Source organism: Myripristis murdjan, chromosome 12, assembly GCF_902150065.1.
Source record: "Myripristis murdjan chromosome 12, fMyrMur1.1, whole genome shotgun sequence".
NCBI lineage: Eukaryota > Metazoa > Chordata > Actinopteri > Holocentriformes > Holocentridae > Myripristis > Myripristis murdjan.
The window spans coordinates 31,506,105-31,523,099 of record NC_043991.1 but is presented as its reverse complement, the minus strand read 5'-3'; the positions used below and the strand labels follow the sequence as shown (position 1 = coordinate 31,523,099).

The 16,995-nt window shown below is 40.1% G+C and overlaps 1 protein-coding gene across 5 annotated transcripts in view; it reads right to left on the bottom strand.

Annotated features, from left to right (window-relative positions):
- Positions 1-16,995, bottom strand: part of kdm2bb (lysine (K)-specific demethylase 2Bb) — a 45,486-nt gene that overhangs the window by 14,261 nt on the left and 14,230 nt on the right. For all 5 annotated transcript variants that reach the window (XM_030065955.1, XM_030065956.1, XM_030065957.1 and 2 more), the window contains one exon: positions 4,417-4,647. In XM_030065955.1, coding sequence (XP_029921815.1) covers positions 4,417-4,647 — 231 coding nt within the window. The remainder of the gene's footprint in view (positions 1-4,416; positions 4,648-16,995) is intronic.

Here is a 16,995-nt window from a genome sequence, read left to right as displayed (position 1 = left end):
CTAAGTTTATCTGATTTGTTGTTGTTGTTTTTTTTACTGTTTCTTCACCTTCACTGCAGTTAGCTTAGAAGTGGTATATATGGTATAGTGTTTTTATTTTATAGTTTTGGTAGCTATTTAGTGTTGCTCACCTTTTGTTCGAGCCTTATTGGAGTAATAAACTACATTTGGAAGTTTTCTCCTGCCTTTTGCCTCTGTGCATCTGGATCCATACTGAACTCTTGTTAAACTGTAGGCCTGTAAAGCCCCTTGAGACTCTGGCAGTGATTAAGGGCTCTAAAAAATTGGACTTAATTCTGCATAACTGAGCAGTATGCAGAGATAGATTAAACAGCATATAAATACTAACAGACAGAGGCTACAATGACTCACACACTATACTATATACACTCCTGATCAAAATCTTAAGACCAGTTGAGAAATTGCAAGAATTTACATTTTGCACTGTTGGATCTTAAGAAGGTTCTAAGTAGAGCTTCAAAATGCAAAAAGAAGAAATGGGAGTGAGACAAAAAAAAATTGAGTAAGCAATTTATTGCAAACAATCATTAAACTGAAATAGGCTGTTCATCAGCTGATCAAAAGTTTAAGACCACAGCCTTTAAAAGCCCAAATCTTGGCAAAAATGTGGATTCAGTGTCATTTTCTGTCAGGTGATCACATGCATTGCACATGCATTGTACCAGATTTAGCCATCAGGCTATTTTGCATCTGTAGTCCATAGAAAATAAAGACACATCTGTGCCAGCCACCACTATAAACATAAACATAAAGGGACGCACTGCTATCTCATTTTTACCTCATTCAACCACACAATTGTTATTGTCCTACATTACATAAAGGCATGTAAGAATCAAATATTGATCTGAGTGAGTAGGAGAAGGTGAAACAGTACAGGAGTCCTATGATTTACTCATTAATATTCCTTAGGACTTAACTTCTAGATATTTCAAAATGATGAGGTGAAGGACCAGTGCATCCCACCTCAAGAGGTTGTCTGAAGAAAGCCCAGGCAGTATGATGTTGCAGAACACTAACTCTCAATCTCGCCCAGGGGATCATTGATTCTTTCTATGTCAACATTACCAACATTTTTCTGGTAGACAAATTAAAAGGGAATTCCACAGAATATGCTCTTCCACTGGCTAGGATAGTGTAGTCTATGTGAATTGGAAACCATGGAGTTGTGATATAATTTGTGGAACTGTGAATAATACTTTTTCATCTATTCATATGCATGTACAGTATGACATCATAGATTAAGAGGCAGGACAACTTCCTCTTCATAGCTACGGAAGGAAACCGTGGGTGTTCAGAATCAAAGGCCCTGTTCTCCACCTGGCATTAAAAGGCATCTGTTCACACCACCCACTAACCTGCGTCTTAACATTGTGTCTGACCTGCCCATTTGTGATTGGATCTCACTTTCCCTCTCTATAAGCAAATAAACATGTTCCTTTCCTGCATTTTTTTCTTTAAGTCATGTCAGTTCAGGCTCAGATTATTCAGGGTTTATATAGGAATCCTCAAGTTGAATTTACTACCTTTTACTACCTTTTTTACTACCTTTCAAATATCTTTTACTACCAACACGGCACATATATTATCCAACTTACTTAAAGGTATAAGTGGTTTTTAACCCTCTGAACCCCAAGCAGTTTTGGGACGTTTTCTGCTCCCCTTACATTTTGGCTCACTGTGGGCTTGTTTTTCACTGCAACTACAAGTGCTGCACCTCTATGGAAACAGCACAGCTGTGGCTATCACCTGAAGCCATTCAAAAATGTCTTTCACACAGTATGAAAGAGTTATAGTGCCATAAATAATAAAAAAATAAAAAGGGCAAACTGATTTTTTTGGATAATTTATTTTACAAAAATCGAGAAAAACTGGAATAAGTGTACACAACATTTTTTCAGGTGCCCACAAGTGTCACTGATCCAGGAAAAAAAAAGTAGGGCTTCACATGATGTATTTTCTGAAATATTAACATTTTTCCAACCTGTATAAGCTTAGGCGTTTTTACTGCCTGGTGCCCTTCCATATTACTACTGTTACCAACACACTGAAATTCAGTGAATTTTTGTAACGCGACTGTTGGGCTCACCTGAATCAATCAAGATGTCTCAGATCCGCTGAAGACCGCAGAATTTTCTGTTTTTTGAATGATCTGGATTGAGTAAACGACTATTTTTTGGCGAATTGTTGAATGAAGCATGTATAATAAAATTATTCGAATGAAAATCGCTTTTTTAGCCTTAGTTTCGTCCTTTTTTCTACCGCTAAACCGAAGTCGGATATGTTGCATTCAGGTACCGTCGGAAAATTCAAATTCCGACGAAAAAATAGGTTTTTAAAGCTTCCAGCTATGATAAACGGTTGAATTTTGGCGATTTTTTAAAAAATACATGTCTTTCCATCCCGCCCGCGGGTTTGGGGTTCAGGGGGTTAAAGGATATAAAGAAAATGCAAAGAGTTTTGAAAACACCAGAGCCAGGGGTGTAAACTAACTTTTTGGCTCACTGGTCAAGGGGACCAGTAGATGAAAAAAATCTACCGGCCAAGCAAATTTTTTTAACCGGCCAAAACAACAAATTGCCTTTTGTTGTCCCATATGCATCTGTTTTAGTACTTTTAATTGAGATAACAGTATTATATTGAAAAACATGTTTAGAGAAGAGGCCAAAGTAAGATTTAAAATACATTTTAATATTTTGTTGTTGTGAACAATTATTTTTATTTACATTAACTCTGTAAATATTACTAACTGTAACTGCAAATATTAATAGAACAAAATAACCTTTATAAATAAAATAAATCTTTTTTTGTAAACAAAATGGCATTTGCAACCAAAAAGGCAGTCATATTTCCCCTCAGACATCCTTAATATGCCAAGGTAACCTAAAACATGGCATCTCTAGTCGTCAGGTCCATCCATGAAGTCAGGCCGCCTGCCTCTGACAGAGCTGGACCATCAGGAGATCTGACAGAGTGTCCCAGTGCGTCGCGTGTCGTCCTTCTGAGCTGGCTAGGCTAACCCTGGGCTAACCTCACAACATGTGACGCGACGTCGGGGGAGCTATTTAAGTGTGACACACAACAAACAGGCAAGGGATTATTTTAGGCGCATTTGGCGAGTGGCGACTGCTAGTTTACAGCACTGCTCAGAGCTGTGAAAACTTACATTTTCCCATTTCAGCAAGTGGCTTGCTCACACATGAGCGCAACATGCGGCAGGTGAACCAATCACGTACACGCTACAGGGTGGCAAATGCAGTCAGGATCACTGATTGGCTATCAACGCCGACACAGGTCCTGGTGTCCTGCTCGCACATATTTTTCGTTTTAATATTTCTTTAATTAAATGAACTGTAAAGAAAAAAACAGCATCAATGGAAAAGTCATAATATATTGAAGGGATGATGAAAAAAATTACTACCAATTAAATTTGTGTTAGTTACCTTTTACTACTTTTTAAGGGCCTTAATTTGGGCTCCTTTTATTTACTACCTTTTACTACCTTTTACAACCCCGTGGATACCCTGTTATTTAATTATTCGAGCGGGTTTGAGAGGCTTGGGTTCGCTGTGGTGTATAAATCAACCTGAACCTGAAGGTGAACCTTGAATGTTTGAATGTGCACGTGGATGGGGACTCTTCACTGTCATGTCTCTGAGGTGTGACAGAAATTACAGACCAGATTAAAAAAAAAAAAAAAAAAAAGAAAAGAAAAGAAAACTAAACCCTGGGGATGGTAAAATGAGCTCATATTCACACTGTCGCCTGTAATATTTCTGTCATAATTACTCAAATCATGTCTTTAGGGGAGCTCATATTAAACGGAGCTAAGCTCCTCCTGTTGTTCCCACCCTCCAGATAGTGTTTTTATTCACTGAACAGCTGCTTTATACCCAACCTGCACTTCAATGTACATTTGGCCTGCCAGCTGACAGTACAGCTGTGCTGGACAGAATCAGGGAGGATATTTTTTCTGTTGGAAAAGTGACGGTCTGGCCAGAGTTGGGGTGTTAGGCTGGACCAGAGCTAAGACAGTGGACGTCAGGTGAGTAGGCGCTGTCTGAGACACGTGTTTATACTTCAAATGCCATACAGACAAAAGCTTCCAAGGCCAACTCCGAATGTGACCTGAGCAATCAGGTGTCAAGACACACTGAGAACACATGCTGTTTACACCTGGACTCAGAAGAGGAAGCTTGTGACAGGATCACTCAGGATGGATGTTAATACCAGGTGGAAACAGGGCCAAAAACTGCAAACAGTGAACTGCATCCTTTCCTTTATTCATAATGTTAAGTTTTGTGACCAAATAGTTACATCCATTATTAATCCATGATTACTGCCCGTGTGTATTTTTTCAAAGAAAATAAATACCAACATTATAAGTGAGGAACTTACTGCAATGCACTGCCTCATGATGCAGGACTGTTTCATCCGGCCTGGCCCACCAAACTTCTTCATGTCTTTACAGAAGTGGCACTCTCCGCATTCTGTACGTAGGCATGCCTCACACTTCCGGCAGCGTGTCCTTCTCCTCCTGGCACCAGAAGTTCCACGACTCACTGACAGTTTGACTGCTGATGCAGGGGAAGCTGCCATCTTAGGTTTTGGCCGGTTAGAAGGCCGAGGCTGAAGGGATGAATAGAGAAGAGTCAAACATCTTACAAGAGAAACCTACAAATGTTTGACCGCGAGGCTTAAAACAGCCAGATCAATCAATTTAGTGAATTCTAATGTGCTAAGTCTGAAGCAACAATGTACTATAATTTTGTTTTCCAAAGGAAGACTTTGATTTCTATGATTAGAGATACCTTGGCATGATTATTCTGTAATTTAAAAAAAAAAAAAAAAAAAAAAAGGTTTTCCATTGCTCTATGTCCATTTACTTCTTACGCCATGTTATGTATCAGGAAAAGGCAGAAGTTCAAATGTCCAATAAAATTATTGAAGTAAATGTTAACTTGTTGTAATAAGGTAAACTTCACTGATATTTCTTTTGTTATTCCTAACTCTGAGTCAACAATTAGTTCCCAAAACAGACCAGTACAAAACCCACACACAAACACGTATCCAGAGTCATAACTCTGCTGTACATTAATACATATTACGCACAGCTGCTAAAGCACAAAACTCTGTGCTTTGTGCACAATACTGTAAACAAACACATCAAAAATAGTCCCCAAGAGGCTGTTTGCCTGACATCTGTTGATGTCAGGCAATTTAACCCTGCCCCCTGCTCTGCTTCTATAACCCAGGTAGAGTGGGAGGGGCATCACATAGGGGACACATGACTAGTTTATTTAATTGAACTGGATTATGGTGAGAAGATGTTTTTGATCTCCATTGTTACTGACCTTGTGCTACATATTCTGTTACATTTTGTATTCTCTCCCTCCTCCCTCTGTTCTCCATGCAGTCAGTGTCACAACACAAACAGGAAGTAGTTTTTATGACATCAAACCCACTTACAGTACCATTTATGACATATCAGACCTTGCCTTAACAATTCAGTGAACTGTTGTGTTGAAATATTGCCAACCCTGCTGTGACAAAAGCAGAGCAGAGATGAGATAAACTACAAGGAATGCAAAAGAACAGCAAAAGTACACAGCTTCAGGACATGAGGATCTGATTTCTGTAGTAACACTGGCAGTGCAGATTTTTCTAGCATCAGCATAGCAACAGCAATGTTCCATTCCTTAACTGAATAGTCTATGACACACAGAGATTTGTAGCCAATGAGAACTGTAATAAGACACTCAAACTAAAAAGAGTGGAGGCTCAATCCTATGCACGTTTTAACAATTTACTATAAAAATGTCCAAGAAGTAAAATGAGAGGCATTCAGTTAACAGGGAGGATTAGAGTGGGATATGTGTGTGTGTGTGTGTGTGTGTGTGTGTGTGTGTGTGTGTGTGTGTGTGTGAATCTGCATCAATCTGAGCGTATCCATTGGGATTACAGACAGGGGGCTTGTGCCAGAAGAACACCAAAATGAGACCAGATATGCAACCACGAAAAACCAAGTGCCAGCTTCTGAGGCCAATCTCTGTCCCAGCTTCTCTGACTCGCAAATAACAACTAATGTTATGTCCACTGGCTGATGGTTCATTTGCTCAAATAAGGTTATCTTAAATAGTCCACAGTCTAAAGGAAAATGTGCCTACCACAAAGAAAGAGGTTCCAGATAGATATCTATATTGTCCTCTTTATCCCTCCCCCTACCTCTCTGCTAAGCAGGCAATCTCCACAGCAAATATCACACTGGGCACAGGGTGGAATGACAGGAGAACAACAGTTAACAACAGTTCCAACAGAGAAACAAAATGCCACTTATTAAAGGAGCTGGTGACCTAGCACTCATTTTTTCCCTTCCATCTCAGGGGGCAAGTAGTAAAATATATTTCTGATAAAATATGTAAGCCATTTTGACAACAATGTCACTGATAACAACACCACAGCTTGCAGCAGTGTGCATGAAAGAATTATGAAAATATGGCAGTGATGCACACTATAAATACACACCTCTCTGTATAGCCCATTTCCTCACATGGGTACAACCGAGTAAGAAAGACATGAGTACAAGTCACTATATTGGAAAAAAGTGATGTAATTATAACGCTGGTCACTACGTTTTGACCAAAAATATAGATTCCATTTCTTGATTGGCAGCAGACACTACTAAGTGTACACCGATATGGCCTTAGAAGCCCTTGTGGAACAATGGAGCACAATGGAAATGTATTACTGTACATAAGGTAAACAGTGTCCCAGAAACAACTGAAAGGCACACAAAGTGAACATCAAATTGTGCTATTTGAAAATGCTCCCATCACTTAATGTGCATTGGGACAGAGAACTTCAACATCAAACAACTGTTCAAAGTATTGTTGTTGTAATTGTTCAAATGCTATTTACAATTGACTTGGGATATTTAGTGGGAACCTCTGATTCAAGAACAAAACTCATGAGTTCCTGGAACGATTATCAAGTCATTTAAAAAATCTGTTATGAAGGACCACTGTTATTGGAAATACTGGAATGCAGTTTTTGCAGGAGTTAAAATGAGCTCAGATGTCACAGATATGAAAAAAGAAGCATGAAATGTGCAACTTATAACTGTACAAATAAAACATGTGGATGGAATGTAAATGAAAAGCCGTGTGTCCTCAGGAAAAGCAACAGGTCTTCTTCAGCAGTGCCAGCTCTTACGGTTGGCTACCCTTCACTTACTGTTGCAATCAGTTCAAAGCTCTGCTGCTTTCATGCAGACCATGCTGTGAAGATGCTGAGATACTTACACTATTTAAAAGGGAATTCTGATGGTATTATGAATTTACCATCAGCCAATGTGGTGGTATTAGCTGCAATAGTGAACCAAGTTGCAGTTCTGTTTTAGCTGCTTTGCACCAAGAGGCAGGAGTGAATAGGCAATGACAATACACAGCAAGTTATCACCCTAATGCACAAAGTTGTTTTTTACTATATTTTAGCCTACGCTATATAGAACAGTTACTCAACAGTCAATTTCTTGCAAGCATTATAAAATGTGCTGAAGAAAAACCTTGACATGACCACAGTATTTTGTGCTTCAAAAGACAAGCTTGATTTAAAGACAGAGTCTTGCTGAGCTGTAAAATCAAGAGCAGGTGTATTTACATGACCTGAAAAAGTAGCTGGGACAAAAATTTTGACATATTGACATTTGTCAATATGTCAAAATGTCAAAATGTCAAAATAATTCATCTGTAGTCAGTGTTTTCCCAATCACAAATTGGGCCAGTCGATTTATATAAGGGCATAAGTGATATGGCTCAGAAGTATAGCTGTGTACGGAATATTAGAGAAGGATGAAAAACAACAACTCAAGAACTCAAACTCAACAAAACATGTTCTTTCCTCTGTAATCTACATACCATCTTGCACTGTGGTGGGACTTATCCTAAACAATATTTTGCAATTGTGTTCCACAACTATACTTTCTCGTGATGAAAATACCGGCCCAGTAATCTAACAGCTTGATTGGTTTACTGTCAGACATATTTAAACATGCTTAAACAAGCACATACCATGAAAGAATGGGGGAGTCATCTTCTATATCTGCTTGTAATTTCTGATTCTTCTGTAATCACCCCTCTGAAACAACCAAGAGCTGCCCTGAGGATGTGAGCTGTATAAACAGAGCCTTCTCCTCTCTTGCTGCATTTACCTGCCAAAACACACCCAAACATCCATACACACACAGAGCATGCAACCCTGTCAATAAACCTAGCAGTGAAGGGCATAAAGGAAAGACCAAGCATGAAAGAAACACTGAATCTATGTATTTCTCTTCAGGTGGCTCCATTTCCTCACTGCCCTTTGATGCTGCACAATCCTCTGTGTCTGGTAGAAACATTCCTCTGGTTGCCTCACTCTGCCCGCCTGCAGAGGTTTAGTGCACTAACCTGCTCAGCATCTGAGTCGTAGTCCTCATCATCTGCGCTCAGCGACATGGCCATGGCTGCTTTTCACACAGTGTCCAGCTCACAGCAAACTGACATGGCTGCAGTCTCTTCTCCTTCTACTACTCCTTCTACTGTGTACCGTACAGCCCTCCCTCCTGCTCCATAGCTCCACAATGCTACAAGCAGATGCAGGAAACACAGAACTGCAGAGAGCACAGGAGCCTGCCTCATGAATATACACATTGGCTCCCTGTGAAAGAGGAGGAGTGCTGGGAGGCAAATGGCCAATAGGAAGCCACGGTGGATATGATACATTATAATATGTGCTAGGGGTGTCAGTCTCCCTCCACTGAGGAGAGCGAGTGCAGAAATTGTGGGGTCATATTCATGAGCAGTATACTGGGGAAGGGAGAGCAGGGCCAGTACAGCCAATAGAGACAGATGGCATCTCATTACAAAAGGCGAACACAAAGAGGTCCTACGACCAGCAGCTGGCCTTTAGAAGGATGAGTGGGGGGCGAGCAGGAGGCTGATTTTCATCAAACCAGTGGAAATCATTTACATATGTTGATATATAACGCATCCCATCCCCTGTTAAGTATTGTCTGGATCTCACACACCTCTTGGATTTGTTTGGAGCATATATTATGAATATAAAGTTAAAATATATAAATATAGGTAGACAGATAGATTGATAGATAGATATATACATACATGCATACACAGATACAATGTTAAATGTTTTTTTTTGTTGTTGTTGTTGTTGTTGTTTTGCTGTTTTTCAATGCAGTGCAAGAATGATGACATTTAAAATGTCCACTTTGCTCATGACCTACAACAGCAGACTGACAAATTTTTCAATTTGTTTTTAGGACTTTTATTTTTTGTAATACAAGTCCTTTATTACCACAGTGTCAACTGATCAGTTGAAGCTGTAAAAAACTAATCTTGCAAAGTGTGCTTTCACATCTGATATAATATTTTGCCTGAATTTGTTGCAATTGAACTCTAGTGCGGTTTAGTTCAGGTGTGAAATCAACCCAATGCAAATAAAAGAAGTGCTGGAGTGATTACAGATTTCATTAACCACATTCACTATTTATGGAATTTCATATTCATTGACAACTTCACACACTAAGTTATTCACCCATTTGCTGAGGTGGACTATTATATGTAGTTGCAACTGAACTTTGCTGAAGTGACTACAAATCTCATTAACCACATTCATGCCAATGCTTAACTTACACATTCACTGATTATTATCTGTAGGTATAACCAAATTTTATATTCAACTTAATAAAAAAAATCACAGTCGGCTTTATCTCCAAATCAAGAGCACACAGATCCCCAAGTTGAGCTCCCTGTCTGTTAAGGCGCTGGAAGGCAGAATATCTTCCAAAAATACTGGACGTCAGATTTTTAATGTGCTTTTCTACATCTGTGAAGGGTGGCTTAAGGTGGGTGAAAAGCATGTGCACACTGAAAAAGTTTGATTTTTGAAAGGGATGTAACCACACATTCTGTTTATGATTTGGTTTGAGACATAATACTGTGTTTGTGATACAATATTAGTATGGTAGTTTGAGAAAAATTGGAAAAAATCCTTTTTTATTTCTAAAGGACAACAAAAACAAAACAAAAATGCAAACCATATACAGGTTATACCATATACTAGGTTTCTTTTTTTTTCTTTTCTCTTTTTAAAAAAAGGCTTTGAGACATTCAAATGCCATTTCAAATCAAATTTGAATAATAACCCCTAACTAATCCTGAAGAGCGAGCCAATCAAACAAAAACGCAAAAGTTTGTATCTGCACATCCAGGGAAATTCTCTCACTACAAACAAAGAAGCACAAAGAGAAATGTCTACATTTTCAAGACTTCTGTGACTTTTTTACTGAAGTAAAATACATGATGTACAGTGACCACCCGTCCCACGTAGCGCGTGTGCGTACAGCGTTTGAAGCACTGGCGGTTCTAGGGAGGGGCCAACAGGGGCCAGTGCCCCCGTAACACTGAGTCTGGACCCCGCTGAATTAGCTGAACTAATGCTTCTTCATAAATTGTTACATGAATGAAGGCTGTATTTTTTCTCATTTCATCTGATTTCACCTGTTGCCTGTTGTGTGTGTGACTTCACATGGGATTTTATAATAAATGTATGACTATACTGCATTGTCTTTGCAAGAGTCGTGCATATCTCATGATGTCAGTCATCTAGATTTCTAAATATAAATGCAGACCGGTGCGCTCCACAATCTCATCCACAATGAAGGGCTGCGGCGGCTGAGGGCTGCACCGTGCGCGCGCTCTGTGAAAGCTGCTTTAGAGCGATGCACCGCTGGAAATGGGAGTCAGTTTTGTTGATCTACGGTGAAAACAGCGAGCTCGAAAAGTTACCAACCAACCGACGAGAGGCAAGATTTTAGAAGCAGGACTTTGTACTAAGTGAGGAGTTGGTCTGTACTAAGGTTACACTGAAAAAAGGATGTCTCCATTGTTTCTGTTTTTTTATACTTGTGTCTCAAATGTGATATTTTGAACCATTCAATTTGGTTACAATGGGTAATCACTAGTTTTATGGAAATACAAAAATCAGATATAATTTTGAGTCTTTGTCTTTTTTGCCCCGGGTTGAATGTGCCCCTCTGACAAAAGCCCTGGCCCCAGCCAGGCCCCTTCAGTGAAATTGGTCTAGAACCGCCACTGGTTTGAAGCCCATTTCATGCGTCCCGCAAATTGAGACCGTGTCCTGCATAATCAATGCTTGCTCTCAAAAAAAAAGCTTGTTCGCCCTATCCCCCCGAGCCCCAGGCAGCCAATGTTAAAAACCTAACATTACTTGACAGTTCTGAGGCCTGTACCATAAAGCTGGGTTTGGGCTTAGCGAGCTAACTTCAGGCTTAACCCTGGGTTTTCTGTACCATAAAGGTGGCTTACTTTTTATCAGGCTACGTTGCCGTGGTAACATATGCTGAACACCTAACCTGCTCCAGAGCAGGTTAAGTTCAGGATAAGAGCTCAGCAGGTAGAAAAGCCCCACCTACTGACCAGTCAGCTCTCTTGGAAAATGGCCCCTTTCTTCTTCTTTTATAAAATTAAAATTAATACATTTTACAATTCTTCTTGTATTTTTTTTTTTAACTCATGACTCCGCACTGCCCAACCAAAAATTGATCTTGTAGACTGATGTAATGATTTTCTAAAAAATGTTTTTGAAAATAAATGAGGGGGATTTAATTCAGAGGGTTAAATAAAAGTCTGATAAAATACACACCAGCCTCTGGGCTCCTTTAGGTTTCCATTAGTTTGCTCATATTTAGTATTTAGGCTGTCTGCCCTGAGAAGTCCACATGAGAGTTGGTGCCAAATGTTTTACAGTCTTTAAGTGACAGTGAAATAATATTTTAACCAGCAGAATAAACACGAGGCGTCAGATGGTCTATAAAATGAAATATCAAAATGAGTTGAATCAAAGTGACAATTCTGACAAAACTCAAACTGAGGGCAGAGGTCCAGAGAGGGTCGCCCCTCACTGTTAGAGAGGGCCAGTTCCTCTGCAGGAGTGTACCGCTGAGTGGGAGACACACAAATGTTAGTGTAGTCAGATCTACTCGTGCCGTCATGGTGGGGAAGTAATATTACAATCACACTAATTTACGCATTGACACAGTCGGCGGATTATTGATTTATATTCCTCATATTTATTTCACATTAATGAGTATGTTTACATGCACACCATATTCCGGTTCGGCTCAATATTCCAGCTAAGGTAAATGCGCTGCAGCAACTGGAATATTCCGTTTACATGTCACTTGGCATGCCCCCGTGTTTCGGCGTATTCCACTCTCTGACGTAATGCGACACTCAGCCGCGGGGGGCAGCAGTACACGTATAGGCGTCTGATCTGCCGGAAATACAGACGAAGAAGTCTTCTTCTTCTTCTGTCGCTAGTTCTATGTTTTCTCCCATCGATATCCTCCATGATATTTAAGTCTTTCATTAACTGAAGGCGGACTGCAGTCTCCTGGCTCTTGCTGCTGTTCGCCCTGCCGTTTTCCCCACTTGCAGGTAACCATAGCAACAAAGACGCCACAGAATTCCTTGCAGGTCAAGCATGCGCAGTCGTGACTGAATATTCCGGTTCGGGGAGTTTTCCGACTAAGGTGTTTACATGCCCCAATATTCCGGTTGGAACAGGAATATTCCAGGGGTCTTATTCGGAATTCCAACCGGAATATGACCTTAATCGGGTTCAGTGTGTGTTTACATGACATGTGCGCAACCGGAATATTGCGAATATTCCGGTTAATACAGGAATAAGGTGTGCATGTAAACGTGCTCATTGTCTGCTCCTCCGTCGTAAAGATGCGGCTCTGGTGGATTTTTCCTTGTCTGCGATTGGTCGCATGCAGCAAACCCCGCCCTTTTTATGTGAGCGTGCACAGATCTAGATTGGAAAAGCCTGGCTTGAATTAGCGAGTTGATAGCCGGCTTTATGGTACCGAAAATCCAGAGTGCGGATGTCTGGTTAAGTGAAGCCAGATAAGTAAGAGAAAGCCCGGCTATGTTAATCCAGCTTTATGGTACAGGCCTCTGGTCCCGACCAGTTATGAGTTAAGTTTAACCCCGCCCGGCTATAAAAGCGGCGCTATCTCACCCAGGTGAAATAACAAAGTAATTTTTGTCCGGTGTTTGGTGACACATATGCGCAATGCAGGTGTACTATTAGTGGTGCACAGACTTCACGTTTGTTAGAAATATTTCGTTGTATCACAGACTTTGTTATAGTAGCCTACTTTTTTAAAGGAAACCCCTTATATTATAACGGTGACTGTCACGGTATCCGAAGGTGATGATTGGACGGGAGCAGCCCGTGGTGATTCAAACGCACTCCAAACGCCACTTATTCCCATTTAGAAAAAAAGATTTAACAAAAAAGGAGCAAACAAACAACAGAAATGGCTCCATAATTCTAGTTCAACTTCAAATGTAACGAACAATTATCTGAAACTACTGACAAGTAGCTCTAAGCAGCGTAAATAGTGGTCAAAATTGTCATGTAACCATGGTAACCACCGCCTGCTCCGTCCGACACTGCTAGACTCACCCACACACACCTTCAGTCACCTGACTTCACCTCAGGCTTTACCTCCAATTCCTAGGCAACACTCCCATAAGGCTACTGAAGTTACATATTTCTAAACTAAAATTCATAATACTGAATGAATATTGCAGCAATTATTTAAAATGGCTATAACAGTGACAGAATCCCCCTTTGTGCTTCCTTTGAAATTAATCGCCAGCTCTCCTCTCTCGCCATATTTGCAGCCGCAGTGTTGCTCTTAGCGTTAATTTTATTTTTGAAATTTTCATAGCTTTCCATGAGGACAAGCTGCTCATCTTGCGTGAAATATGCAGCGCGTGAACGGTCCATTTTTCGCGGAAGTAGAATCATATGAGGCCAAAACGCCCCCTTTTCTGTGAATGCGCACAGAGCACAAAGCTGACAGCCGGACTTAACAAACCTTGATGAGAACCACCGTCGTGATACCACTTAACTTTGACTGGAGCTTTAGGTTTTGTTGAGCCTGATAGTGAACACAAAGCCTGGGGATGTTGAGCCTCCTTCGTAGTACAGCCCCCAGGAGTCCGTTTCACAAAGCAGGTTTAGTGAAAACATCGCGCACTTCCCTTAGTGCACTGTCTGTAAGTACACTTAGCTGACAGTACACTTACCGGCACAGTGCGCGAATTTCGACAGTGAAGGATGTCTCAATTGGCGCACTTCCCGTTGTGTATTTACCGGAAATGAAGATCGCCACAGTCGGCATCAGGCGAGCCGACCGCGGCACCGGCCGCTCACCTGTCAGATCCGGCAGACCTGACCAGGTGGGCGCGGTACCAGCCGGAGCCGCAGCCAGCCCGCCTGATGCCGACCAGAGCCACGGCCGGCTTTGGTTTTCGTGGTAAAGTTATCCAGAAGTAGACGTGTACACATCCTATCTTCAAAATAAAAGCATCACCACTGCTTCTGTACTTTGCACAATCGCTAGCTTGAGAGTTATCCGAAAACGTCGAAGCAATTTTCAAAACAGGCGTTATTTGGACAAACTGACCACATATTTGGAATCTACGTAGTTACTTTCTCGCCTGAAAAAAATTAAAACTTAATAATGTGACATATTAACAGTCGTAAAACGAAAAGTCAACTCAGCTTTTTTAGGGAGCCACTTCCGGTCAGTGGTGCCGTCAGGGTGAGAAGTGTCCATCGTTCCACACTCAACTTTTTGACTGTTTTGAGTGTACATCCGGGTATTTGCAGTGCACTGCATTTTGTTAGTATTTTCAGTGTGAACGCACTTATGCACTCAAAATACTAAGTGTAAGTGCAGAAGTGCGCGATTTGAGACACAACATCTGAGTTTTCCATTTCACAAAGGGAGGTAACTCAAAGCAGAGAAAGAGGGGTAACTCTAGCCTGTTTCACAGAGGGAGGTAACTTAAGCTCTCGGGGCCGGATTCTCTAAAAAGTTCTTACTAATAATCATAAGACGTTTCGTAAGATGAAAAAATCAGAAGTTCATAAGAATGTTCTCAAGTGCTATTCCCCATTATTTTCTTAAGAACTACACATTATCTTGCGAACTTCTTGATTTTTTACACTTGCGAACTTCGCAACTATCTTCCCAGGAAGGGCCAGGGGATCCATCCAGTCTCTCAGAGGTCTTTCTGGATTGCCCTCTTTAGCTGCAACCCACAGCAGTTCCATCTAAAATACTACAAAACAATATCCATTATAGTCTCAATTTTGATTTGATGTTATAAACGTGTTTTCTCAAAAACTGAGATACATAGCCTACTTTGTATTGGACAGCAATGATATTACTAACCTATTAGTCAATAGAATCTAAATATAATTGACACTTGAGTGGTGTCCTCATATAGACTCAGAAACAATAGCCTATATGTGTCTAAATACTGGCTTAGATATTAGGCTGAATTACAGTTTAGATAACGATTATCTCTATGTTAACTTATACTATGTAAAATTATTAAGGTATTAGCCTACTACATTAATCTATGTTATATAATCAAATTTGGCTTTAAATTAATCAAAGATGTTTGAAAAATAGCTTACCTTCACACAGCATGTGGTTAATTAAGACAACCTTTACCTGTCTTAAAGTTACCATACTATTAAAAAAAATAGTAAGATAGCCTAATTTATTTCAAGAATCCCATTTATTCTTAAGAAAAAGCATAAGAATAAAATTGCGAGCATTCTTAAGATCTTTTGTTTGGGTTCTTAAGATATTTTGTTTGTGAATTCAAAAATATCCTGATGTGACAGATCATAGCTATAAACGCAAACACTTAACTATCGTTTATTCAAATCTTTTCAAAGGACTTGAGCACATTCATGACACCCTGAAAAAGAACCAAACTGATTTTGGTGACCCCATGACCTTTCCTGTATCACTGTTATCAACCAAACTCTAGCTAGAGGGACAACACTATAGGCATGTTGTGTAAAACAAGCTGTCATCCATCATTATTGTTTTACAAGTCCAAAAATCCAGTTACTCTCCATTGTTTACAACTCTCAAAAGTTATATTGTGATTTCTGTGTTCTACAAGGTTATATTTAAGATATTCATCAATGGTGGCACCCAGACTATACCTGATCACAGCAGCATGCCATCCCCTCCCCTTTCCTGTCTCTCTTCTGTCACTATCAAATTCAACAGAAATGCCAAAAAAAACAAAAAAAAAAACATCTTTAAAAAAAATAAATAAAAAAAGACATTCATGAAGCTGTAGAGAATGGATTAAGGAAAAAGTACATCATATTGACATGTAGCCTAGCCTGTGGTCCTGTAAAACAACAAAAGTGAAAGTGTCTTCATCAGAAAAACAAATTTTCACTTTAGCTGTTGTTCAAACTAAACTAACTAATGTGGGACCTTGCAGTGTGACAAAATATAATACAGCACAGCTGGAGTTCAATTATTCCTGTGAGCTTGCACACTGAAATATGTTAACACTAACACAATACTGACACTCTGTAGCACAAACAGCTGTGATATAAATGAAACGCAAAAATAATTAATTTCAAAGAACGTATTATTTATGTCGTTAGGCAATGCTGCAGCCTGTTAAGTCAAAAATATGCAAATAAGTACATCTACTGCTTGAGAGAAGGCAATGAGTGAGAAAGAGAAGAGGATTACACCTGAGCCAGACTGGTTACCTCTACCTGGATCTGTGTGGCTCACACACATGTGCTGTCCACACAGACACCTTTGCTGCTGCAATGCTGCAACTGACACCCCTGTCTTTTTACACTGAATTTGTCGCTGATAATGGCCAGTTATAAGTTACTGGCCAAGTCGGAAGATGATAGCAAAACGGGATCAATACCCACTCCAAACTCAAATGAAACATCCCAAATGATGACGAAAAAAAGGAATGCATGATTGTTATCGGATGGATGTGCTACAAACCACTGAAAGTAAATGGTTGCACA